This window comes from Leuciscus leuciscus (assembly GCF_965113295.1).
Source record: "Leuciscus leuciscus genome assembly, chromosome: 14".
Lineage (NCBI taxonomy): Eukaryota > Metazoa > Chordata > Actinopteri > Cypriniformes > Leuciscidae > Leuciscus > Leuciscus leuciscus.
This window is the reverse complement of record NC_138738.1, coordinates 10237816-10265497: the sequence shown is the minus strand read 5'-3', so window position 1 is coordinate 10265497 and position 27682 is coordinate 10237816. Positions and strand designations below refer to the sequence as shown.

General features: G+C 36.6%; 3 protein-coding genes across 7 annotated transcripts in view; 1 reads left to right on the top strand and 2 right to left on the bottom strand.

The window, feature by feature from the left end:
• tex264a (testis expressed 264, ER-phagy receptor a) overlaps positions 1-4689 on the bottom strand; it is a 60875-nt gene extending 56186 nt beyond the window's left edge. Inside the window, exon 1 of the mRNA XM_082137365.1 lies at positions 4168-4689. Coding sequence (XP_081993491.1) covers positions 4168-4425 — 258 coding nt within the window. The 5' untranslated portion in view covers positions 4426-4689. The remainder of the gene's footprint in view (positions 1-4167) is intronic.
• Positions 4690-4852: 163 nt separating this feature from the next.
• On the bottom strand, positions 4853-24645 carry fancd2 (FA complementation group D2). Of its 5 annotated transcripts, none has more exons than XM_082137348.1 (44): positions 24519-24645; positions 24171-24286; positions 23918-24052; positions 23751-23818; positions 23559-23662; positions 23380-23437; positions 22949-23001; positions 22779-22857; positions 22504-22628; positions 22227-22314; positions 21562-21672; positions 21360-21460; positions 20802-20913; positions 20671-20706; positions 20415-20561; positions 20178-20312; positions 19950-20081; positions 18936-19043; positions 18615-18724; positions 18467-18521; positions 18202-18321; positions 18008-18081; positions 17716-17862; positions 16746-16846; positions 16440-16555; positions 16011-16119; positions 14111-14209; positions 13931-14022; positions 13518-13685; positions 13315-13431; positions 12474-12602; positions 12258-12376; positions 12056-12166; positions 11834-11967; positions 11651-11750; positions 11252-11374; positions 10974-11067; positions 8499-8570; positions 8346-8384; positions 8182-8256; positions 7976-8050; positions 7687-7833; positions 6376-6459; positions 4853-5324 (listed from the first exon to the last, which is right to left on the bottom strand). In XM_082137348.1, the coding sequence occupies exons 2-44, from the start codon at positions 24235-24237 to the stop codon at positions 5259-5261; spliced, it is 4335 nt and encodes a 1444-aa protein (XP_081993474.1). In that variant the 5' UTR covers positions 24238-24286; positions 24519-24645; the 3' UTR covers positions 4853-5258. The 5 variants fall into 5 exon arrangements, with proteins under 5 accessions (XP_081993474.1, XP_081993473.1, XP_081993475.1 ...); XM_082137347.1 differs by having other exon boundaries at positions 24484-24639; XM_082137349.1 differs by having other exon boundaries at positions 24171-24255; positions 24484-24639.
• Positions 24646-24984: 339 nt separating this feature from the next.
• On the top strand, positions 24985-26816 carry gpx1b (glutathione peroxidase 1b). The gene is made up of 2 exons (XM_082137367.1): positions 24985-25268; positions 26186-26816. Exons 1-2 carry the CDS (start codon positions 25047-25049, stop codon positions 26534-26536), a joined length of 573 nt encoding a protein of 190 aa, XP_081993493.1. The 5' UTR covers positions 24985-25046; the 3' UTR covers positions 26537-26816.
• Positions 26817-27682: the final 866 nt, after the last annotated feature.

Here is a 27682-nt window from a genome sequence, read left to right as displayed (position 1 = left end):
CTGCTCTCTATGGATCAGTGGCAGAAGCTGAATCACTGTCATTTAGGAATAAGAAAGATTGCATGGGTGTTTGAATTCGGATCCTGATCTTTTTTAACGATTAATCGTGCATCTCTATATCTATCGCTCTTGTGATTGATGGACAGACATGAGTTGTTTAGAACACACCCTCAGTACATAAAACGATTACGCATGTTAAAGGCACACTATGCAAGATTTGTACCTTAAAGGAACACTCCACCGTTTTTTGAAATAGGGCTTATTCACCTTCTTTCCTACATTTAGATAGGTGGGCAAATGCATTTTTGTCTCAGTGCATGCATTGTTTTAGTTTGACAGGGTCGGCGCTAGCTTAGCTTAGCATAATGAATGGAATCCTTTGTTGCCAGCTAGCATGTCCTGAGTAAAAGTGATATAACAATTTTTAAAAAACCACCTAATTACTTCTTGTGGCCTGCGTATTCACAACAAGTACAAATAGCGATGCAGATTAACACTAGACGATTTCCTATGCAGATATTGACTTGGGACTATATTAGGGGGAAGCACAGGTGAAGCACTGCTACTTGGGCGCAGAGATATCACGCCCAAGTAGCAGTGCTTCGCCTGTGCTTCCCCCTAATATAGTCCTTAATATATAAGTCAATATCTGCCTAGGAAATCGCCTAGTGTTAATCTGCATCACTATTTGTACTTGTTGTGAATACGCAGGCCACAAGAAGTAATTAGGTGGGTTTTTTAAATTTTTTATATCACTTTTACTCAGGACATGCTAGCTGGCAACAAAGGATTCCATTCATTGTGCTAAGCTAAGCTAGCGCCGACCCTGTCAAACTAAAACAATGCATGCACTGAGACAAAAATGCATTTGCCCACCTATCTAAATGTAGGAAAGAAAGTGAATAAGCCCTATTTCAAAAAACATTTTAATTCTCCATTTCACGACCCCTTTAAGCTGTAATTTAGAAAAAAGAAACCAGTAAATCCAACAGCCCTTTTCTGATAAATTAGTACTATATAGAAGGTATTAAAAAAAAAAAACCTAAGAAAAAATAATAATTAAAAAACATTATCTAAAACAATATCATACATTTTTATGTGGGTGTAAGTGTCCAGGTATGATGTGGCGTCACTGTACTCATGAAATGTATACTAAAAGTAATAGCCCTGCAAATTTTAGACTTCCATACATGTAGGCTTGATCTTGACCATTTTTGCTGCAAATTTACACTGTTCTTTACACTGTACCACCATCTAGTGGCTAGGGAAATACTGTACTGGTTTCCAGAAGGCATGACCAGCTTTGACAGTTTCCACTGAGACAAGCTTAAGTCGAGTAAGCTAACGTGGCAGTTTATGCAGCACTGAGGAAACACCCTTATGTTCTGCTGAGCTTTTATTTTGCATTTCCTTATTGGATTTAGCAGTGCAAACATCCAGATAGTATACATCATTATCTCACCCTCACATCTTTTGAAAGCCATAGGACTTTCTTTCTTCAGTGGAACACAAGGAGATGTCCAAGCTGCTCGATTCCATCTAGTGAATGGTGACTTTGGCTGTCAGGCAAGATTAAGGATCTGTTTTCCTCACACAAAGCTATCACTTCAGAAGACTAGGAATACAGAGCACAAGTTGCATGGACTACTTTTATAATGCTTTTTTTGTCCTTTTGTAGCTTGACATCCCCTGGTCCCCATTCACTTTGATTATTTGGAAGAGTGTAGCTCAGACATTCTGCTAAATTTCTCCTTTTGTGTTCCATGGAAGAAAGAAAATTATATGGTTAAGATTAGAACAACATAAGGGTGAGTAAATTATGACAAATGTTCATTTTGGGCGAAGCAACCCTTTAATCTAGCTCTCTGAAAATGAAACATATCATTTAATTTATCATTTTCATGTCATGTCTCATTTTCCCCTAACAAAAATACTATGGCAGTACCACAAAAGAGTGAAGTACCAGGTGGTAAAAGCATTGCACTTAATTATCATTTTTTGTTAATGTCACAAATCATCAGTATTTTTCTTGATACTGGTCATGGTTTAATATATTCCTAACTTACTTCAGCGAATATCATGGCCATTAATACGGTCTAACAACACCCTGCCAGCCTGGCATTCACGTCATAATTTGTGTCCCTTTTTACCCACATTAGTCACAGCCACATCACCACAGGTTTCAATTGGCCCTGTGTTTAATGCAGAAGCATAAGAAAATGTGATCATATTTTCCTTTTTCTATTCTAAGATGCATGATAGATATCCAAGTGTCTGTCCAATAAGGTCTAAACTGGATAGGCAACTCATACTTAAAGTCACCATGAAATAATTTTTTTAAAGGAATATTGCAGTATTTATTATAGAGGATTTATCCTTGCACATAATTATTTTATTTTTTAAATGAATGTGCCCTCGTAAACTTTAATCCAAATAACTTAATAGTGCATAATGAGATTGCTTTTTTATAAATGATCTTGGTTTGTTTAATTACTGGTATATGAGGGCAAAAAGTTTCAATGCATGCTCTTCAGTTGGCGTATGCATAAGAGTCCGTTTCTGCCTTTATAAATCCTAATTTGTTCCTCACTTTTGATGTGAGATAAAATCCATTGATTTCTGGATAAAATCTGATCTTTATAAATGAGGCCCGGGTTCATGCAGTTGGGTCAGGAAAGAGACAAATGCATCCAAAACAGAACATAATCGAGTGAATGCTAATGCTACTCCTACCAGCAAGTAACATTATGCAATAACTCCACCTTGTCCAAGTTATATATAAAAGAAGAACAAATAAGCAGAACATTGGTATAATTAAAAATATGGGACCAGTGGGACGTTCCCATTCATTCTTGCATGCCAGTGAGTCCATTTGGCAATGACTGTCATGCTGCACAAAATAAAACAGCGGTTACCTCAGCAGTCAACTTTAATTTCCAATGCCCAACCTTATAATACTGATGCACAATTACTGCATAAATGCTGCGATGACTGTGCAGCCTTAGATCAGTGCAGTAATATTAATGACACCCATTCAGGGAGTCTACTAGCATGACCTGTTCGGATATAAATACTAGATGCTGAGAGACATCTGACATATTCTACATGCTGTAGTTCTTCCACGTTCTGCTGAGAAGGCCAAATTCAATCCATTCTCTTTTCAGAGTATGAGGATGTGTATCAAGAGTGTCTCAAATCTCTTTATCCTCCAATTTGTTCCTCCATGAGGTCCATGTTCACCTTCAGAGCCATGCACAGCATGTTATAATTTATTCTCTAGATACACTGAAAACTAGGATATAATGACAGATTTAAGACACAGTATTAGGGAATGACCAGACATTTAGCCTAGTGTTAAAGCAGATTTTGCTTCGCATTGTGGCCATGAAGCCGACTGATGAAAACACCTCAGTGAGTCAGTCCTGAAAACATTAAGATGTTTACTGAAGTGAATCATTATTTAAAATATGAATAGAATAACATGCTTGAAGTTTTATTCTCATGAGCCTGTATGTCAAACCAAGTGAGGTAAATGTTTAGTAGGCTTTAAGTTTTGGACCAAAATCAGTCCATGTTAATAAAGACTTAATAAATAAAGAAACAAACCAAGCCAAACACATTTCTAAAACTGCTGTTTTGCAAAGTTAACTATAATACAATAATAATTAAATACACCATGGTTATATAGTAAGTTTTGAATAACCTTGGAGCATTATATTAATCATTCAGTATATCAGTTCACCATGGTTTTAATATTTTATAGGCTACCATTCCAATAATGTACAATGACAGGTGTTTTTTCTTCTTCTTTTTTTTTTTTTTTGTATTATTATTTATTATTAAACAGCATTAAAACAGGCACCAAAGTCAACAAAAAAAGAATTAAAAAAATGCCTTTTTACAGCCTTAAGTAACGTCATTAAAGGAGCAAGTTCGTTACAGAGAGGAGGAGTTTTGGATCTGATGACAGGTAGGGGTTGTAAGCGACAAAGTTACGTCATCGGTGGGGGGCAAATAAAAAATTATATTAAATGATTTATTTGTATTGAGAACATTCCATAAATCATCACATGTTCATTTTAAAGTGGAAATGTTGTTGTTTTAAAAACACACGGCAGATGAAGTTGCCTCAAGAATCAGTGAATCGGAGAGAAGTGAGCTACAGACCTGACTGGGGTCATCGTAAAACACACCGACAGAAGACAGCTTCGGTCCGATACTGCAGCTCTCAGTGAAAGCAGCTCCGCTGTCCTTGTACGATCCCTTTCTGAACTTGTATGCAATCGTGATGTTTTTCACCGGAGGAGATCCAGTCCGAATCACGACTTCCGAAAAAAGTCCGGTGTAAAAAACGAAGCCCACCAGAGTTGAGATGAGACAAATGACCAAAAAAAGAATCAGCAGTAAAATGACAAAGTCAGACATTTTTGCCCGGCTGTCAGAAAATCAAACACAGAAACGCTCAATGTGTACGAATAATTCTGTTACTGTGATGGCACTCGACAAAACAATCCTTCGGTTTTCCTGTTTGTTTGCATGCGTGCCGCTCTGCAGATGTTACAGTATCGATGCTTCACTGCGAAGTCTGTTTACACCCGTCTATTAGTTTTGTATTGACACAGCTGAGCGTTTGTTTATCCTCTGCACAGAAACATTGAACGCATTGCTTCCTGGTTGCATCATGTGACTGTGAGTCAGAGGGATGGCTTGGAACGAGCCAACCAAATAGTCCGAGTCAATCTCGCGAATCGGTTCTTTCGAACAAAGATCGATTTTTAAAAAGACTCAAGTGATTCTTTTAAGGGTATGACGTGGTCAGCTGACACATATTGTTTGTTCATAACATTTACGGTTTATTATTAAGGGTGTTTATTGAAATGTTATTAATTGGAATTGTCAATATTCCTCTCATACATTCAAATATCTTCATGTTGGACAAGAATTTACATAAAACACAAAAACCCTCTGTTAAGGTCAAAATTAAGGTAATTGACATGAATGTATTATTACATTTGTATTGAAATATGAAAAAGAAACAAATTAGCATCTTAAAACATGCAAAGCACTTAGAGAGCTGCTCAAGAAAACCACTTGATTAGTGTTAAGTGAACATTACACAACAGCTTAAATCAAAGTACTTTTTATTTATCTTTTCCATTTAATATAAGAGATAATCAATCCCCAAAATATTTTGAAGGAATAATAAAGCAACAATAGTGTACTGATGTACTGATCATGAGCAGCAATTCTTGCTTATTTCAGTCTGATTCATCTGATTCCTCCACTTCCTCTTGTCCATTGTTCCTCTCCTCAGAGTCACTCTCCTGTGACAAAACAGATTGAATTAAGCATCAAGAAATGAAAGTTTCATTTCATTTTGACATCACAAAATGTCTCATAAAAGATCTCACGAGGAAATTAAACTCCCAAATCAAGCGACGCAAAATTACAGGCTATTAAAGGCAATTATAGACCTCCAGGCGACATGTTGTACTGTATATTTGCTTTTGTAAATTACATGACAACACATGATAACACAATACTGCAGCTGGGCAGGTGATGACTATGTTATTTTGGTATAAGAAATGAGTTTAATTATAAAGAAATAACGACTATTTATCAAAATTGACTGAACTTATCTGTCATATCTGTATTTATTTGAACACAATTTGCTCTGAGAGGTCACAGTAACATGCATAGTAATAAGAAATCATAATATGTTATAATGACAAAAGTAAGATACTCAGATAACACACTATTTCTGGAGTATTTTTGAAGTGTCCATCCTCTCTGCATGCTTTTTCAGTTAATATTACCCAAAACCCCCTTTGCTACAGAGGTATTATCAATAACATTGATAATAAAAATAAATGTTTGTTGAACACCAAATCAGAATATTAGAATGATTTCAGAAGGATCATGTGACACTGAAGACTGGAGTAATGATGCTGAAAATTCAGCTTTGACATCACAGGAAATTGTAAATTTAAATTGTAATACAGTATTTCACAATATTACTGTTTTTACTGTATTTTCTTTTTAAAAATCCTTTAAAAAAACTAACTTTTGAATGGTAGTGTATGCCCCTAAAAAAGTTAAGTCAAGTTTTTAGCAATTTAGCTAGATGCCAACACTTGCATGTAAAGGCAAACAGAATATGAAAGGGGGTACACTGATGCAGTACACTGGCATCAAGTCGTATTACTGTAGTCAGCACTCAGCAGTGAAATACACGTTTTAGTGTGTACTACATTTTTTAAAATTGGGATGCAGCATATACTGTCAGAATAAATGGTTTATTTCCAAGGAGTACAGGTGATTAGACTACATTTCCATGCATTATACAGGATAATGCAAGTCAGCCAGTCATTATACCTCCACTTCACTCTGCAACTGAGAGGACTCTTCCTCCTCCTCTTCATCAGCTGCCTGTGACCTTTGTGAGAGAATCTCTTCACCCTGCAAAAAAACCCTGCATTATCTATACATGGTACACTGTGCCCTGTATAGACTTACATCATAGCTTCATAATTTAAAGCTATTATGCAAATTATAAACATTAATATAATGTTTATACAAGCTAATGTTTATACAAGCAAATATAATACAAGCTTGAAATGTATCTTGTAAATAAATCAGAATGTTTATTAATAATAGATTTTTTTTCAAACACTTCATTTGGAAATAGCTTAAAGGCTTTATTTTAACCATAAATCGAAAAACCCCACAGGAAAACCTCGAAGGAACCAGTGGCGAATTAGACTACCAGGTTGTGACGTCATATCTGCAGCACTCTATTAATCCTGAGTATTCATAAACTGTTGTTTGACACTGTACATTCCTAAACCCTTGGTTAACATCGTTATTTGCATATTTGCGGTGTCAGTGTCACTGATAGGACGAACGTCACACTCAACCTGTTTACATAAAGGCTCTAGCAGTGCGAGTCCTCATTTTACACATTGCTGACTGTACTATCAAGTTTTCTTTTCTGAATGGACTTTTCGGACTATAAAGGTAAAAATGAAACTGTCTCTGTACTCCAATTAACGCGTTGTCTATTCAAACTCTGAAATAACAGTAGGCCTATATATACACAATGCGCTGTGTTCCCGAAACTGTCCTAAGCATGTGAATATGAGGCATGCTATTGGCTGTCGGTTGCTAAGCATCTAGCCGTAACTTTCTAATACCACATCTTTTCACACTGGCTAAAAGCGGTGCTAACCCCGCTTCTAAATTACAAGTGTGAAACCCGGAGTTAAAAGCGGGGTTTAGAAACACAATAACCCAGGGTTAAGAACGGTGTAAAAAGCCCAAATGTCACCAGGGTAAGTAAAAACTAGTGTAGAAAAAAATCCTTATAGTTATAAGTCGGCATCACACGGATGTTGAGATACTTTTTTTGAAATTGATTAATGCGATCTCATGTGAGTTACAGGTTGTCCTCGTGCCAGTAAACATCATCAGAGAAGAGACGTCATTCCAAGAGGGAGGGAGAAGTTATTTTGTTTAAAGATTACGAGGGCACATGAATAAAAAAATAAAATAAAGATTTGCACTAATAAATCATTTATAATAAATACTGCAATATTCCATAAAAATATAAGAATTGTCCATTTTGATTTATGGTGACTTTAAGCCCTGATGTGCCTTTTCTCTTTTCACCTGAGTTTAAAATCTCACCTTTAAGTCTCTGTTCTTCAGGTTTCCTAGCCAGAAGGCTTCCTGGCAGTGGTTGAGAGTGAGCATGGCTTTCACGCGGTAAACAAACTGCTCCAGACATTTTTTCAAGGCTGGAACGTGATTGGTCAGACCCGTATCTTGCCTAATCTGAGAACAGTAAAGCAGTGATTATAATTACAGATGCTTTAATGCCTTCAAAATTAAATGTATTATACGATTTGTTTTGTTTTAATCTTTAATCCCAGTCCAGCTCCACAGACCACCATGCACAGAAGATGCAGCTGTTCACCTTTGAGTGGCCACACATGTGGTGGAGTTGTCTGGTACTGAGCTGGAAGGTCTTCAGTAGACTCTGGACATCCTCCTGAGAAGATCCATCAGGGCAATGATTAAAAATCTCACTTTATTAAACTGATTATTTTTGTGTTTGAAAGCTCTTGATTCTGAACAAGATGCAACATTATGCATAAGTTGAAATGAATGAGACAGAAATACCTTGTGTTTTTTAAAACTGTAGTCAAGCAGAGGCATTCCAAGCTTAAGGAATGACTCCAGAAAAAGACGACCGTACTGAAAGACAAAGTGAAAATAATGTGGTGATGAATGCCATACCTTCGTAACATCGTAAACATACCTTTGTGTGTGCAAATATTTCTCACCTTTAAACACACAGTGAGTACAGGTCTGCTGTCAAAGATCTGTTGCAAAAACAAAACGAAAAACATCCTATAGATCACCATCACACAGCTGTGTGGCTTTCACAGAGCCATAAATGTGAAGGGTGCACAAGAAAGATGTGAAAGTCTCTGTACCTTGACCAGGTTTAAGAGGATGTGGAAGTCACGCACAGCCAAATTCCATGTTAAGAGCTTCTCACTCTGCACCTGAATAGATTTAGGGCATTAGCTTGAGAGAGACACACTACACACTTGCTCTACATGTTATCTCAAAAATTATTAAAATACCACTATTATGCTATTTTAAAGGTTCCTAGTTTTGTTTTGGAGGTCTCCTACAATAGGTTTCTATGCATCAAACTTTTTCTCATAATATACACTGCAGCATCACCACTTTTCTCAGTGTCTGAAACAGTTTGATCAAAGATTCTGTCTTTCTAAACCCCTCCTTTCTGAGAGCCTACTCTACTCAGATGGTCCAGTCTGTTGTGATTGGTCTACTGCTTACAGCGCGTGTCGGAAACGAAACGTTTATTACCATGACTGAATTTCAGCTCCGGAGGCTTCCTCAGCACTTACATACAAAAAGTATTCTCGTCGCTTAATAAAATTAAGGTTGAACTACTGTAGTCACACGGACTATTTCAACGATGTCTTTGCTACTTTTCTGGGCCTTGAAAGTTGCAGTTATGTTGCAGTCTATTGGAGGAGTCAGAAAGCTCTCAGATTTCATCAGAAATATCTTAATTTGTGTTCCAAACATGAACGAAGGCCTTACGGGTTTGGAACGACATGAGGGTGAGTAATTAATGAGAGAATAAAAAATTTTGGGTCAACTAACTAGCCTGGAAATCCAGACCTAAATCTAAAAGATTAATGGTCTGGCGTCGACTAATGAAAATCGGCAAGCTCGAAGGGCGGCACCAAGCATACATTTGAAAATCTCACTGCACGCAATTGGATAACACTACGACCAATCACAACAAGTTATCACTTAGCTACCAGCGGAGCTAACTGGTAGATTAGACTCTTACCGTATCCGGTCGGCAAAAAAGCAAAAACGCCCTACTTGCAAAGGAACGATTCGAGCGCCGTCTTCTGTTCCTCTTTTAGAGAAAAAGTCTAAATCTTTCATTGTAGCGGCCAAAGCCATTTCAAACAAATGGTGTTCATCCATAGCCATCTTGCAATGTTTACTAATGACTTCGACGTTGCAGCGCTGTCGTCATCTCGGCTCTGGCCCGCCTATATCAGATAACCCGATGTGATTGGTGCAGCTCAGATCGAGGGGCATATTTAATGAGCATCATTACTCGACACCAGAGTAACTCGCTGAGCAAATTCAACTTGTGCTCTCGCGAGAACTCTGGATTACCAGGGTATCAACTAACCCTTTAAGGGAATAGATTTTTCACTAAAGATTTATATTACAACTGTGGCATGTTGTTAGCCTGGAAATCTAGACCCAAATCCGAAAGATTAAGGGTCTGGCATTGAGTAATGAAAATCGGCCAACTCGAGGGGCGGTACCAAGCATGCATTTGAAAATCTCACTGCACGCATTTGGATAACACTATGACCAATCACTGTCGTGATTGCGCTGTCGTCATCGGTTTAGCTCGCCTCTGGCCCGCCTATATCAGATACACCGATGTGTTTGGTGGAGCTCGGCTACAAGGGCATAGTTAATGAGCATCATTACTCAATGCCAGAGTAACTCGCTGAGCAAATTCAAATTGTGCTCTCGCGAGAACTCTGGATTTCCAGGGTAGCATGTTGTAGCTATAGTTTCTAAATGTGTTGCTATTTTTCATAGCAAATGCTATAGATAAAAGAAAAAAGTTGGCTTTTTTTGTGTTCCAATTACCATTGGCTTAAGCATGGCAATCAGGAGCCATCAATGGTCTTACCTGTAATTATATCCTTACTGTGACAAATGTTACTTTTTCATAAGGCCAAGTACAAGTTAGAATCAAGAGCTTTAAAGTATGGACCTTCTTGAATTATTGCCTAAACAAATGGTTTTCCCTATGTGTAAAAATGTGTTCTGCTAATGACAGATATTAGGATAAACCTGGCCTTCAGATATTCCATGAGATGACAGGAAAATATTTTTTTAGTAGGCCTATAAGACAATTTTTAAATATAAAAAATATAATTTTGATATTTTGTTCCCCTTTCTGAAGTACCCATAGTTTTGTTTCTGAGTACCAGATACACCCCTGGTTGAGATATTTTCTAAAATTAAGATAGTTCGACTTCCCATGGCACTTTGTGACTGTGATTGTGAAGTGATTGTTAACTAGGCTATTACTTTATTGCAGTTATGTTATCAACCAACTTTGCATGCGTGGATGATACCACAAAAGACCATTTCACAAAAATAAACAAAAACAAGTAAGTAAGTAAACCTCACAAGGGAGAATGCCCTGGGACCCCATTAAACGGTTCACACTTCATCCCCCCAATGTTCATACCAAAACTAAGCCCTTGCAACCGAGGGGGAACTACTTTGTCCCCACTTCAGGCACTGAATGGAAGGTAATATCCGAAAAAAGCATAATAGGGGCACTTTAAAATAATATCTACACCCACACAACAAACACACACCTCTTGATTATCTGTCTGTTTGCTGGGAGGAATCTTGCGCACAGCTTTCTCTAGCTCTGCCATCATGCTCTTGTAGTACACCAGGAACGTCAGCCTGCAGCATCACCAAACAAAGCATAGATTTGCATTTATTACACGTCTCTATGAAATACTCTATGATTATGATTGGTCTAACATTAAATGGTCATATACTATATTTGAATCAATCCTTTATATATTATGTTTTGTATTCATCCCTTACAATTACACAGCTACTTTTGTTTTTGAGGCTGCCGTACCTGTTGAGTGTTGGCCAACTGCGTGAGTTAGCGTCTTTAGCAGCATTCATCAGCTCTGGAACCCCCTCACCTGCTATTTCCTCCACCGCCTTCAAAACATCATCAGTGTGCTCCAGATAAATACTAGAGAGGGGGGAAAAAAAATTATAGAAACACGCTCAGAAATATTTTATAAATGTTATTAATATTTGACATTTCAATTAGTAAAAGAATATCTTATTATAATAATTACATTAGTAAGATTACATGAATATTTTATCTAATTAATTTTGCCTTCTTGTATAATGCAGGAATTAGACTATTTCTAAAATGAGGGGAGGATAAATGACTCATGAAGCATGTAAATAATTTTACTGACTCCTTCTCTCTCCCCTACCTATCTTAATACTCACAACGTACCTGAGGAGAGTTTGAAGAGCCTCGTTGTATTTGTTCCCTCGCTCTTTCTCTCCACTCGCTGTAATCCACTCCTGACAGAGAAAATGCCTTGACAGGGATGCTGGGGGGGAAATTGTATCAATCAAAATGAATGTACTACAGAGAGTAACCACTATTATACAGCATATAAAACCAGAAACATACTGATCTGTTCTCTGTAGTTCCTGTGGTTTGATCCTCCATACTGGGACAGCACAATGAGCAGCTGGGTCAGACATAGGGCTGTGTTCAGGCTGGGCACTGTGCTTCGGAAGTTCTGCAGGTACTCAAAAGCATGCCTGAGCATATAAAACACCACGTACAGATGGTTACATTGCAAATCCTTTACTAACAGCAAACAGGCAGTACGTGCACTGATGTTCCCACCTGCTGAGCTGATCTAAAGTCAAATCTGTCTCTTCTTCTTTTAGCCGGCTGGCCAGGACCCCCAGAGCACTCTTCAGCAGCGCGCGATGCTCCAGACCAGAAAAGCCGGCCCTGAATATGAACAGCGGGTGATTGAAGATGGTCAGAAAGGTTTGTAGTTGTCAGCATATTGAACTAACAGCTAACAGGGTCTGGGGCTCACCAGCTGAACGTGGTGTGTAGCACTTGCAGTAGCAGCTGATAGGCTGAACACATGAGCTGCTGTTCCTTCACGTCCACACCAGGAGCATCAACAACACCCTGATGCTCAGAGAGAATAGTCTGTGTGGACAAACACATTCAAACAGAGTAAAAAAATAATAATAATTCTTACATAAGGGACATGTTTACAAGGCTGTGAATGGAGACGTGTGTGTACCTGAAAATGATTGTGGCAGTTCTCCAGGTGTGTGCAGAGTGTGGGCAGCAGATCAATGCAGCAGGTGGCGATTTCTTTGGCATTTTTCTGTTGCAAGTGAGCAAAGCCCATTGCTCTGTCTATCTTACTCTAAAGAGACACCAAAGAAAATATTTGGGAGGCACAATATTTCATTACCATATTAATTATCAGCCAATATTGGAGATGTTTTTTTAACATAAGTCAATATTGAATATTTAATTGTTCTTTTTTATATTCAATTGTGTATTTTTATATTGCTCATTTGCCTGTTTTACATTTAGATTACTTTAAATGCATTAAACGCTCATTAAAGTAAATCTTAAAAAACACTAATAATTTCATTTAACAACACAAAAAATTCAAATCAACCAGTTTAAATAATACTGTTAAATGTCACGTTTAGCAGATCTCTAAATAATCATTTTATTCTGTTCATAATAAATGATGCCACAATTCACTTAATTTGGCCATCATTATAATGTACAGTATGAAAAATAAATATTTTAAGATTTGTTAAAGACTACATATAACAGTGTTATTAAATAAAAAATTTAATTGCATTATAATGATCCGAAAATTAAGTGAATTTTGGTATCATTATAATGTACAATATAAAAAACATATTCTGAGATTTGCTAAAGATTACATTTAACAGTGTTATTTAAAATTGCTGATTTTAGTTTTTAGTGTTTTTTATTATTATTAAGACAATATCTGAGACTGATAGGTTGATTAGAATGTTGTTTCAAAGTTGTGCATGAACATGTTCTACTATGTAAATCAAGTTAAATTGTTGTCAAGTTGATGTCTGTGTTCATACTTTGAGAAATGGAGCCTTTTTAGCTGGAGCAGAAGCCAAACTGAAGTCCAGTTTACGCCACATGTCCTCCAGTAGGAAAAGCAACTCAGCAGGGCCCAACTGCACCTCCTCCTTTAACTACACATAAAGCAACGATATCTTTTAATCTATAATTAAAGTATGTAATTGTACTGAGAATCACACAGCAAACAGACTTGTTTTACCTTACTATGTAGCTCAGTGTCCAGCAGTGTCCGGGACAGAAGGCCACACTGCAGCACGCTCAGAGCTTCAACATCCAACTCTCTGAAGAATGGCCAGTACGAAGACAGACTGACCCCTGATTTGGCATCCTTTTCTTTCTCCTTCTCGCTCTCTTTCTCTGGATGGTCCTGCCATATCAAAAAAATTGACAGGTTTGGTATGTAAAAAGAAATCAAAGCTTTAATATTTTTAAATTCAGGTGACATCGTAGTAAAATCTAAAAATAATCGATAAAAAATTAAATTAAATAAAAATCGAAAGAGTAACATATTCTCCATTTCCATCTCAAACATGATGGTTTTATGGTCTACTTTACCAGATGTTCATGCCAATGTCTATAAACCAAGGGACATAAAGTATATCTGGTCCTTACCTGCTGGGACTCCTCTGCCTCTGCGGCCCCCTCCAGCTGTGACTTATCGCCTGAGGAGTTCTTACTCGCCTTCCTCTTCCTCCCAGATGACTCTAAACACACACACAAACAGTGAAGGACTGACCCCAATAAACAAAACGTACAAAAAGTAAAGTTTGGTGATTTCTCCAGCAGCCTTGCCTTTCTTTCCTTTCTTCGGCGGAGCGATTAAAGAAGCGGGTATCATCCCCTCAGTCTCTCCATCAAAGTTAGCCTGAGGAGGAGTGTAGCCTGGTGTAGCTAACACAAAATACAATAAAACAATGTTAACCTTTACAGAGAAAATATAGTAAATAAATCATTTAATTAATTAATTAATTAATTAGAAGATATATATATATATATAGTAAAAAATATTATATTATATTATATTATAGTATACTATTAGATATATTTATTTTTTACTATGATGCCGGGTTCAGACTACACAATATTTTTGTCTGTTATGACATTCACTTTTGACTCCTAAATACTTTTTGTGTTGTGGACAAGAAACATTTCAGACTTCAAGTTGCTTCCTGACCAATCATCTCTTGTAGTCTTTAACGACGTTCGTGATGTCACCGAGAAGGCGAAACTAGAAATTGCCTTTCAGAAACAAGAGCGTAAACAAACAATGGCAACCAAAGCGCGTGTTTTGTACTGGCTGTCTTGATGTCAGACAAGCCCCAAAAAATTAAAGGTCCCGTTTTATGCCCCTTTTCACAAGATGTAAAATAAGTCTCTGATGTCCCCAGAGTGTGTATGTGAAGTTTGAGCTCAAAATACCCAACAGATCATTTTTTACAGCATGTTTAAATTGACATTTTTTGGGGCTCAGAAAAACGAGCTGTTTCAGTGTGTGCCCTTTAAATGCAAATGAGCTGCTGCTGGACGACACAGGGGGCGGAGCTTCATGAGCTCGCGCTCAGTCTGTCAGGAAAAATTCATCTCACGGAATGATGATAATATCAGAAACTCTCAGTAACGGCGTTCATTTCGAGTCGGACAATAATGCCTACAGAGTCAGAGTGCTGTATAGAGATGAAACAGGTATGGTTTAGTAGTTTAATTACGGTTATTATAACGTATTTGTCATCTGCTTGTAGGCTATGTATCCATTATTTATTAATAGCCTACAAGTCTGCTGTCTGAATGATGATCAAACATGTACTGATGAGTTTAATAAAGTTTATTGTACATCACACAAAAGATGAAGCGTCAGTTTTACTTCAGAAAATCACCGTAAGAGCTGAGTAAACACAGTAGCCTAAGTTATAAGAAGTGCTCAAGTAGCCAGTAGAGTTGAGGGAGCATTCCTGTGGGCGGAGGTTAGTCAAGAAACGGTTCTAGTGACATCATTAAAGAAGGAAGTAGAGGGATGTAGTCCAATCGAGCCGTTTTTTGTAGTCAACTTCTGTTAAATAAAATATCTCGCTTGGCATTGAACTTTGAGCTTTATAATTTTACAGATATTATTTATGCTCTAACAGCAACATTACACACTAACTAAAGTTTGAAACATGGGATCACGCAGAACGGGACCTTTAAGAAAACCCGACAGTTCCCCAATTGCATGAAGAGCACAGTACAAGCTGTCAATCCTCCAAAGAGAACTTGAGGTAATATATCCACGAACCTTTCCTCCATAGCATAATTCGCTTCTGTGCTCCTATTGGTCAACTTAACAGATGTGAAGGAAACCCGCCGTGAATGACCGTAAACAAAATTAAACATGCTAGTCTTTCTGTCGGGAATTCGTGAAGGATCACAGACGCAACATCGGTTGTTGTCCACTATAACAAACTATACCAGATAAAACAACCAATTCTTATTGTTGTTTACGAATCACCACGACACCCTACGTCAAATGGATTGTGCCAAAATCTGGTATTGTGTTGTCTGAACCTGGCATAAGACATACTGAGAAACCCACAAGTTAAACTGAAAGTGAAATATGAAGATTTGTTCATTTATATTTACTTTATCAAGGTACTTACAGACTACAGTATATCTAAGATAGTGACTTAAAGTAAAAAGAGATGATGTGTCTCTCTGGTACCTGCTAAGCACGTCTGTAGTAAACTCTGAAGGAAAGTGATATTCTGAATACGAGTTACAACCTTCATTTTCATCTCAGGATCGTTCTGCCTGCAAAACGCATTCACCACCTACGCTCATAAAGACATGCATAATATACATGTTAGAATCCATTCAGTAATATATAACATAAAAGTAGTTCCAAATTGTAATTCCAGAATATTCAAAGTGAATGGTTGCCATAAAATCAACAAAAGTAGTCTATACGATTTATGCACAATATTCCAAGTCTTCTGACGGTTTGTGTGAGGAAAAAAAAACTATTTAAGATATTTAGTCTCAAGACATCCATTGATTTTTGACGTTACTTACACTAGTATGAGAACTACACCGAAGGAAATCATTCAGTCAATTAATTCAGTACTATGTAGTACTGAAGAGGTGTACTAACCTCCCTGAGCCAGTTGATGGTGTGAAAGAGCAGAGAACAGAGGAACTCTCTCTCAGCCTTAGACAGACTCTCCACCTTCTCCACCACCTCCATATCAGTCAGGATCAGAGGACAGCCTACAACAGTACAAAACTCCCTTAGATGACCTGCTGAATCAAACTTAATATCTCTGACATTCCTTGAGAAGTTAACATAAATAATCATCATCATTATGATGAAAAGAAAAAGCGTCCAATAAATTCCTTCTGTGCAGTGATCACGACAAACCACAATCTAGAACAGAATGATGAAAATGTTATCACTGACCTAGAAGAGCATCGATCTCCTCCAGATCCCCCTGGTGCTGCACCTCTTCACACAACCTCAGCAGGCGGAAAAACGGGGACAGACACAGAGGAGACACGCGCCTAGAATGAGAGAGAGAGAGGCACTTAAATTGTAAAATTGTGTTGGAGCCAAAGCCCTGTGGGCAGCGCTCCGACATGTAGCGCAACAGAGCCTCGGGTGACACAAGAGCAAGTCCTGGCTCATTGTTGGTTCTTGTAATTGCTTCAACAGTCCAATTTATAATACATGCAAAAAACAATTACCAACAATAATGTTTTAACAGTGTCACTGATAAATAACATAAAAAGTTTGTGTCAAGCGGCAGCCAATAATAAGTCGATATACAGTATGGATTATTGGCATCAACTAATAATAATAATGCATTCTTGTAACTGAAGTCTGTGGAATTATGGAGTACATAATTTTCTTTTCAAACATTTTAAAATTAATTTTGTGTAAATATTACAAAACAAAATAATTTTTTCCGTTTCATTTAATTTCAGCAATTTTGCATACATATCATATGATAAACAACGTATGTATGTAGTAATGTAGATAGATATCAGCACTGGCAACTAAAAACTCATGCTGATCAAGCACTATTATCTATATCAAGGAATGTCAAACTTCTTTTCAGCGGAAAACCTTTTTACTTGAAGTACCCTATGGGAGTAATACTATTTCATTAATTTAACAACAAATTTGCATTATCACAGTTCTCTGATGTTGATTAAAGGTCGCATAAAATATAAAATATTGGTTAAAATAGTTTTTTTGTGTCATTTTTGTTGTTTTTAATTTAAAAAAATATTTATGTAATATCTTTAACAATTTTATGATTTATTTAATTATTTAATTTAATTATTAGATTTTTAATAATTTTACAGCCTACAGTAACAGAAGCGTCAATCTGTTCCACTTAATTCTGCATACAGTATTCAGTAGTGACCTCTCTCTCTTGACTCCAGCTGGTTGGGTTGTGTCTGTTTTGTGCTGCTGGTCTTGAGTCATAAGAGGCAGTAGATTGATGGCGATTCCTCCCTGACTCTCATCCTCGTCCAAATTATACATCACAGAGGCAGGGAACACGAACGGGCTGAGAGACATGCACAAACACACAAAGGGTCATAAGAAAATGATTTACTTAATCAAAAATAAATAAAACGGCTGATTGCTTTCATTTGATGATACAACAATAAAAAAATAAAGGTGTCTTTATGAGCCCTGAATGTGTCACTCACCCTGATATATCTGGTCCAAGGTCTACAATAAAGTCTTCCTGAAAATCCTCTAACACACTCTTCCCGATCCATGCCTGAGGGTGACAGCCAACACAGAGGGCTCAATGTAATAATGTACTATAAAGACCTTTTTGTAATGTAGAGATGCATATGTATTGTATTACTTAATTGAAGTATATAACCAACACACACACCAGCACTAGAGGGTCCAGTTTGCAGGTCTGTAGCAGGTTGGCCAGCTCATCGAAACAGAGAGCAGCAGCTTCAGGGGAACTCTCACTGCACGAGCGCACCAGCTCCAACAGAGCCATCACCTACACGCAACACAACACTCAAAACATTATGTGGTAAATGGGTCAGTAACAACTGACAGTAAAAGTAAGCAAAACATTTATAATGCAACAGCGCTTCTCAGAAATCGCTCACTGCACCGTTAAACCATCAGATCATCTCACTCACCTGTCTGTGCGTCTCATTGGGCAGTGTACCACCTTGAGAGCCATCAGGTTTGTTTCTACATAAACATCACAAGATGAAACAGAGTGGAGATCAAAGATTATAACTAAAGGATGTGTATAAGTGAAACATAGTAATGTAAAGAGTGTACCTGCAGGCCCCCATACTGCCCACCATCATCACTGCCCCAATAATACCAATGCGCTTGTACTTGGGCACCGTGCTAGACAGCTGCTTACGGATGACGATATGCATGTCATCCTGGTGGTGGTCACATAGATATTTGACAGAATTTACATTTTGGATAAACTATCTCTTAATTGAAAACATGACATACAAAACCTTGTTGTATTATTTTAATTTAATACTGTGAAGCTGCTTTGATACAATCTGTATTGTGGAAAGCGCTATACAAATATACTTGACTTGACTTGACTTAATTTTGTCCTTTAAGATGCAATGTGTTTCTCACCTGGATGTGTCCCCCGTGCTGCTCCTGTCCGAACGCCAGGCGGCTAAGCAGGTGGAAGAGTTGTCTGATCTGCTGTGAGGTCAGGTTGTCCATGTAGTCCAGAATACCCTGCCAGAATACCCACAATTCACACCAACAATAGGTTAAATATCATTACAAACTTGAAAACACCCAAACGATTTCCCCCAAAATATTTTGAGTAAAAAAAATGTAATAAATTACTACAATTTAATTAAATACTTTATATGAATAAAAAATAATAATAATAAAAAAAAATTATATATATATATATATATATATATATATATATATATATATATATATTACTATTATCATTTTTATTATATAAAATATAAATGTATATCAAAAAACAATTTCCTTCCAAAATAGACATACAGTATATAAATATATATATAGTTTTCTAGCCTTTATATTTCGTCTAAATAATTCTTGACAAAAATATTGGTCTTGTGCAGAGTAAAACTTGATTATATAATAAAAAAAAAAATAGTACTATATATTTTATTACTATTACTAATAATAATAGTAATAAAATAATAAATAATAAATAATAATAATATTATATATATATATATATATATATATATATATATATATATATAATTTATTTATTTATTTACTATATACAATATAAAATATATAATCAAAAAACAATTTGCTTCCAAAATAGACATTAAGTTTTAATATTTAATTATTATTTTTTGTCAAGTAAGTTTTATTGGAAGACAATAAAAAAAAAAAGATGAATTTACAATCTTACAGAAGTCTATATTTAATATTTTTAATAGTCTGTTAATATTTTGTAAAGAAATATTTAGACTAAATATAAAGGCTAGAAAACTGGTAAACATCTATAAAATTCCTATAAATATAAGACTTCTTCATACATGAAAAATACAAATAGTTCCATGGGTGGCATAACTGTGGTAATCCTGCAGTAAACTGACGAAAGAAAGGTCATATTAAGGTCATAAACCGGGCAGGCAATCGTACCTTCACAAAAACTGTGAACTGGCTCATCTCTGCAGGTCTCTGAGATACCAGCTCACAGAGCAGCTCAAGAGCCACATCCACCTCGCCACTAACACCACTGCATGCGTGTGTGACCAGAGAGCCCACCACCTCCTACACAACAAACACACATGTACTAGACATCAATGCACGTCTATGAATGAATGTTGGTGTCCTGCAGTGTATAAGGCGACGAGAGGTTTTTCTTACCTGCCGACAGTAGGAGTCAAAGGCAGTGAAGGATTGTTTGTACATGTGACCTCCGAAAGGCACCACACAGCAGTCTGAAGAACGCAAGAGTCCTTGAGCTAGAGCCAGAATGGATGGGAAATAACCCCGCATCACCTGTATGAAACAGTTACACCATACTTGATATGAGGAGCCAAAACTTCAGGGATCATATTTAGGGCTATTCCTTCAGTCATAATCGTATGAATGAAAGCAGACCTGAGCATGGCCCTTAAAGGTCTTCTGCAAGAGGCTTTCCGGAATCAGACCCTTGCGAACTTTGACCTTAAGCACTCTCTCTGCCCCACGTCGGCTGTGGTTTGCATTAGTGGAGTGAAGGATGAGTAGCACCAACAGATCAACCACCTGAGAGACACAACAAGTAGGGTTTATTCATAAATTTGTATGTTCAGGTGTGAAATGTGTCAATCTAATGGCAATCGCATCAAATTTTAACTTAAAATTTCAATCACACCTTATGGTCCTCTGACTCATCAACATTCTCTATGGCCTGAAAATCAAAAATATAAACAGTATTTAAATCACTTCAGTTGGATGGAAATATAGCACCTAGTGTCTGAAGACAGAATAGAACTCTCAGCTCACCTTTAGCCAAGCCTCTGAGATAGTTTTCTGAAAGCGGATAGCTGACTTTATGACCTCCAGAATCAAAGCCACACTGTCCTGACCACTGCTGCATGATGGGACACTGGAGGGCCTGAGAAGTGCCAATCAAGAACAAGTCAGAACACTGCCAGCAGAACTGGAGATATTCTTAATTGTCTTCCATGGAAGAAAGCAAGTCATTTGGGTTTGGGAAGGGAGTAAATGACGACAGAATTTTCATACAAGAGAAAGCAAACTGCTGAGACCATCACATCTTTTAAGAAGCATTTTAAGAGTTTAAGCTCTACAACAAGCACTTGACCACCCCTCACCCCAAACCAATGCACTTACACATGTACACACACACACAAAAAAAATTCTTTTCTGCATTTTTCCTCTTCCCTAGCTTGCTTCCTAATCTAGTTGTCACATAAACCTGGTATTATATATTACAAATGTTATTGGCTCCTTGACGAATTGCTTTTGATCCTCTTTTGTAAGTCACTTTGGATAAAAGTGTCTGTTAAAAGCATAAATGTAAGTGGGAAAATGTCTCACCTCGACGCGTTTTTGCTTTTCAAACGACTCTGGGAAGCCTGCAGAACTGCTGGCAAAACACACTGCTCCAACTCCAGCTTTTTACGCAGGTCACACACCACCTGAGGAGCATGAAAGGGACATGAAAGAAAAATTATTTAATTGTCAACCAGAGAAAAGAAATGTTCATGATCAGAAATGACAAAAAGGTTAGTTTAGAGACCTTAACCTCATTAGCATCAGAAGCAGAGATGGAGTGTAAGACGAACTTCACAACGACAGGAAGATCCTCTAACTGCACAGCAGAGAGAGTTCCCATTACTGCCTCACGCACCTAAGAGAGAGAAAGAGGATTTTGAATAGTATACACCACCGTTTAAAAGTCTAAATTAATGAATATTTTTATTCTGCATGGATGCATTCAATTGAAAAAGTGCTAAGATGTTTACATTGATACAAAAAATCTATTGATTTCAAATAAATGTTGTTCTTTTGAATGTTCTATTCATTAAAAAAATCCTGAAAAAAAAGGATCACGGATTCCACAAACATATTTAGCAGAAACTATTTCAACATTGATAATTAAGCATAATATATCAGAATGATATCTGAATGATCATGTGACGATGAAGAGTAATGGCTGCTGAAAATTCAGCTTTGCCATCACATGAATAAATAACAATTAAAACAGAAAGCTGTTATTTTAAATAGTAATATTTCCTTTTTCCTTTTTTTTTATTGTTTTAAATAAATGCAGCCTTATTACTTCTATTTTGCTAAAGTGTGCTTGTGTTGTCTTTCTTTAACAAAAAAAATCAAAGCTTTTTTTTTTTCATTTAAAGCAATGACACTGCATTTTAGGGAACATATTTGCATGTTTTAGATTACCTCTGACAATAACGTAGAGCTCAGATTCAAGCTGGATAAAGCATCCAGTATAGGCACAGTGAGCTGAGTGTCCTGCTGAAGTAAACCGCTGCACAAGGAAGTAGACACAAACACAGACTCACATAAACACAATATACACAATGATAATAAGCATCTACATAATAGTCATCATTACCATCACAGCCATAATTACTAAACCAAACAACACAACTGAGCGTGAATCAACTTTAACAGACACTTCTACCCCATCTCATGGATTGGGACACTGCTGACGTACTTCAGCTCTTTGGCCATGTCTCCATGCTGGGAATCCTCCAGGATTTCTGGCAGGCTGGTAATAATGTCCCGCTGGATCTCCACTGGAGCCACAGACACCATCTGCATCAGCTTACTGCTCAAATCCTACACACACACAGCAGTTATGGTAGTCAGACATCTGTCACACCAATGCCACAATTTGGCTATGACAAACATTTATGTCTGCTACAAAGGAATTGTTGGCAATTATGACGTTCACAGGAACATATTCATCACTGGGATAGGACTGTGTACCTTGCCGTCTACAATTCGGTCCAGCCACTTTAACTGGTTTATTATGAGACGGGGAACGTGAAGGCCATCCTCACTAACTCTGTAACAGAGCACATTACAATCACAGATAAGCGAATGATACAGGACTTTGTCTATAATTGAAGTAATGTGTACAAAAAGTGGAAATTTACCCCTCAAACATGAATTCTGGAAGCTTTTCAAACAAAGTGTTTATGACCAGGGTCTAAATGTAGGAAAATGAAAAATATATATATGACTTATATTCCTACCAAAATGTTTAGAACAAGATAAATGTAATAATTAACTATAACAGCAATTAATTCACTAAATCAATTATTAATAAATATTCAACAGAACAAGTAAAAAGACTATACGTTTTTACCAATTAATTTCCATGATCTTTCTAGTCATTTAAGATTTTATATTATATATATATATATATATATATATATATAAAAAAAATCAAAAATTATTTTATATTATAAAAATAATTTTAAATCTGACTGATGTGCCGAGTCAAATTGTAAGAAAAGGAAAATATATATTTATAAATATACTTAGTTTTCTCTTGCTTTGAGGTGAATTGAGCTGATTTGTTTACCTGTAGCATCTCTATTCCAAGCAACAAGCGTACCAGACTTTCCTGATAGGAGCCGGAACTGATATCAGAGGAAAAATTAACAAATAAGTGTATATAAGAGTAAAAAAAAAAAAAACTGCATTTAACATTTGAGTTAATTCTTGTAATGTTTTCAGATGGAAAAACAAGAAGTGCATTACGTGGCATCCTGCTGTGAAGATGACACACAAGGCAGAAGACAGTTTCTCAATCTCTCTGGGTCTTCAATGTACGTTTCCAGCGCAGATATAAACTCCTTAATTATCTACAAAACAGCCATTCAACAATGTAAACACCGTGTAAACTACTTCTGTAAAAAGAAAAAAGTGATATAATGATGATCTGTTTCTCACATTTGGGAATCTGGGACTCTTTCGTAGATGCTGCTGGAGTCGCTTTTGAAATATAACTTGGTCTACAGCTGTTATAATAAATAAAGGATTGTGAGACAGATGTCAATGAAATCTGTTGTTATGAACATGTATGTTTTTCTTGTGTGTTCACCTTTCTGTAATCTTACCAATTTCATTAGCCGTACTGCCAGGTGTTAAAATGACACCTGATTCCTTCAGGAACTGAACAAAGACTGAGTCCGGGTGGGAGTCCTGTATTGAAGGCTTTGTGGGTCGCCCACTGCTCTTAGTCTTTTTTGACTCTGCGCAAATGAAGACACATCAATACAGTCCAGCAATACATCTTTTTAATTACACCAAACGTACAAGGATTTGAGCTATTCCCGATTTATTTGAGATGTGACGTCATCAGGAACTTACTTGGAATGTCAAGTGTGGAATCTTCGTCCACTGTGATGGATGATGAGCGCTTCTTCTTACGCATCATCTTTAACTCAGATCGGGTCTGATGGAAATGTTAAAATAACAGATGTTACCTGTTAGGAGTAACACAAATAACCTTTTTCACATGGGCTAGTTAAATCTTAAGCACTCTGACAGTTTAATAATGACAGCCCTGGGTCAAACAATCCCAGAACCCATTTCGGAAAAATGTAAACAATCATTTCAAGACAGACTGAAATGGCAAGAGCTAAGTTAGTAATTACACAGTTGACAAACTCGACAAAATTACCGTATTTGAGTCGAAGTGTCGTCAGGAGTGTTTACCTTAAGGTTACTCTCCGCGATGCTGATCATAAACGTTTGTCGTTTAGATGTTATGTTAATAAATTGAGACTGTAGCACAAAAATGTATGTTTTCGTAACCAGGCTAATGGCACACTCACAAAGCGCGCCAGTGGTTTGTAAAATTTAGGGGTCGTGGTAAAATTCTCAATTCTGTATTGCTTGTTGTTTTTGAAGCGTTGTCTATTTTTCTCGTTGTGTTTTGTGTCTTGACTATGTCTATCTTTATAAGTCTAAAAATACAAACTACATCAAATGACACGTCATCAGCCCCACAGATAATAAGATAAACGTTTTCAACCTTGAAATAGTAAACTGAAAACTTTGGTGACACTCCCTTATATTCTATGGGCGTGTATTAAAAGTGGGCGTGGAGAGTCTTGCAATGATTGGTCACTGCATATCAGACCGCCCTCTCAGTTTACAGTTTATATCGTGTCATTTTCCTATACCTATACCTGTGTGAGTGTGTGTACCAGTTAGTTGCAAGACATCGGGGAAGGAATAAACATGGCTGGAATAAAATCGTTGTACGACATCACAGCAAAAACCCTCACAGGAGAGGAGTTCAAGTTTTCTTCTTTACAGGGTAAGGTGGTCCTGATCGAGAATGTCGCTTCTCTTTGAGGAACGACCACCAGGGATTACACCCAGATGAACGAGCTCCACGAGCGCTTCTCAGATAAAGGGCTTGTGATTCTGGGAGTCCCCTGCAATCAGTTCGGGTATCAGGTAAGAATAGATGGCAACACCATGTCTGATTCATTCAATAGCCCTTCACTGCAGTGAACCTGTGGCGCACTTGACCTGTCATGCCCTGCTGTCTATCTGTCTTACACCTCTTTTATGTACGCTGATTTATCTGGATAAACTAACGTCAATGGTAGTAACACTTATTTATTTGTAAATTATATAATGCTTAAAATACCATTAGTTACTTTACATTAAAATAGTTTGAAATATCAATAAATTTGGATTTACATATTTTCACATGTTTTTTTATTTATTTGGATGTTAACTACTGATCTGTGAAATATTATAAAACAATAGTCTTGGTCTTGGATGCAGATCCTGAAGCCATATTTTTAAATGAAAAATTAAAGAACAATAAACATACAGACAGCTGTCATACAAAGAGAAACAATAAGTTAGTTTAAGATATAATAATAATAACAACAAAAATAATATTGATAATATATTTTTATAAATATTATCTATTTATAATATTTTTTTTAGCAAATTAAATAATAGATTTTGATTTATTGTTCATATATTCTTAAAACAGTAAGAGACTCCATAACCAAAGAAAAACTCTATCAAATTGGCTAATTTTGCAATTTTGGCTAATATATTATTACAATGAAAAGTTGTATCTGTTAATGTTATTTAAAGCTCTTGCGATAATATAAACTCACAGTGAACAGTTGTATTATTATTTTTATTTCCTTGAGTTTAACAGGCATTTTACTTTAGATATTTTCTACTGTTTATTTGTATAATTTTTTACTCCTATCCTATTTTATGAATGCAATAATGAACCATGACTATACTTAACCGTTTACCCTTGATTATATTCTCACTATGTTGTTGTAAAATATTTCCAAAATAGCTTGTGATTCTTTTGCATATTCATTTTTATTTTATTTTAGGAAAACTGTCATAACGAAGAGATCCTTTTGTCCTTGAAGTATGTCCGTCCTGGCAATGGCTATGAACCTAAATTTCAGCTCTTGGAGAAAGTCGACGTGAACGGGAAAGGCGCTCACCCTCTCTTCGTCTTCCTCAAGGAGAAACTTCCATTCCCACACGATGACCCAATGACCTTCATGAACGACCCCAAATTCATCGTGTGGAGTCCCATATGCAGAAACGACATCGCTTGGAATTTCGAGAAGTTTCTTATCGGATCTGATGGAGTGCCATTCAAACGCTACAGCAGGAGATACCTGACCAGCAACATCGAGGGAGACATCAAGAAACTTCTCAGCATGGCCAATTAAAATATCTCTTAAGGTTTTGGGGGTCAAAATAAATCAATAATAATCCTGCTTCAATGCATACCTGAACCTATATGGGTCTCCAATAAGTTTTTAAGGTAGTTTGTGCTCTCATGTGCATGATGTTGCTGAGTTTGGACTTTTACTTCATGAAGATGCTCCTGTAAACATGCTAGTCTGTGAGGAGCAGCTGATGCCCTGCAAAAGTCCTAACTAAACAGTTTCATTTAGCTCTTGTATTGCACAATATGCATTTTGGACCAATAAACGTGTATGTTTTCTACTCATGTCTCAAGATTTCCTTCTTTCGATTCATCTTCAGTTAGCTTGGGAGAACTGGAAGACAGACTTTTAGGGTGCTGATCATCAGGTGCATTGAAGAGGTTCATTCTGTATTAATGAGCTCCAGTGGAAACATATCTCTAGTGTGGGTGTGAGAGCTGGGAGTAGAATTTCCCACTGCAGTTACTAGACCAAACATGTTTACATGCAGCTGCACTTGCAAAAATTCTTTTTTTTAATTCATTTATAAAAACTAAAATATAAGATTTGAGTACCAAATCAGTATATTAGAATGATCTCTGAAGGATCATGTGACACTGAAGACTGGAGTAATGATGCGGAAAACTCAGCTTTGCCATCAAAGGAATGTTACATTTTAAAATACATAGAAAACAGTTTTTTAAATAGTAATAATATTTCACAATATTACTGTTTTTAATGTATTTTTATCAAATAAATGCAGCCTTGGTGAACATAAGAGACTTCTTTCAAAAACATTTTAAAAATCTTAATTATTCCAAACTTAGTGTCAATAACGTCCTGACATTATTCAATAAATACCTAAATGTACACATTAAATAACCATTGCAAACATTCATATACACCCATTTCTATTTACATCAGCCAAAATCAATACCATTTTCCCAAAGTACTCTCAAAACTGTTGGCTCTAGATGCGTGAGTCTTTCCTGCCAATAATTTTGCAATTACATTTATGCATTATTCAATGTTTTATCCAAAGCAACTTGCATTGCATTCAAAGTTTACAAATTTCTAGCAGTTTTTGCATTCCATGGGAATCAAACCTTGGCATTGCTAGTGCAACACTACTGTTTGAGTTATAGGAATGCAAGTATTATTCAAAAT

What these genes read in the sequence shown, in the direction of transcription:
- fancd2 (XM_082137345.1), bottom strand. Translation starts at nt 24,548, where the DNA reads ATGATCAGCATCGCGGAGAGTAACCTTAAG. An exon ending in AAAAGGCTCCATTTCTCAAA is followed by an intron (nt 12,603 to 13,314) that starts GTATGAACACAG and finishes GTGTCTCTTTAG; the next exon opens with AGTAAGATAGACAGAGCAAT. An exon ending in TACTCACTGTGTGTTTAAAG is followed by an intron (nt 8,257 to 8,345) that starts GTGAGAAATATT and finishes TTTGTCTTTCAG; the next exon opens with TACGGTCGTCTTTTTCTGGA.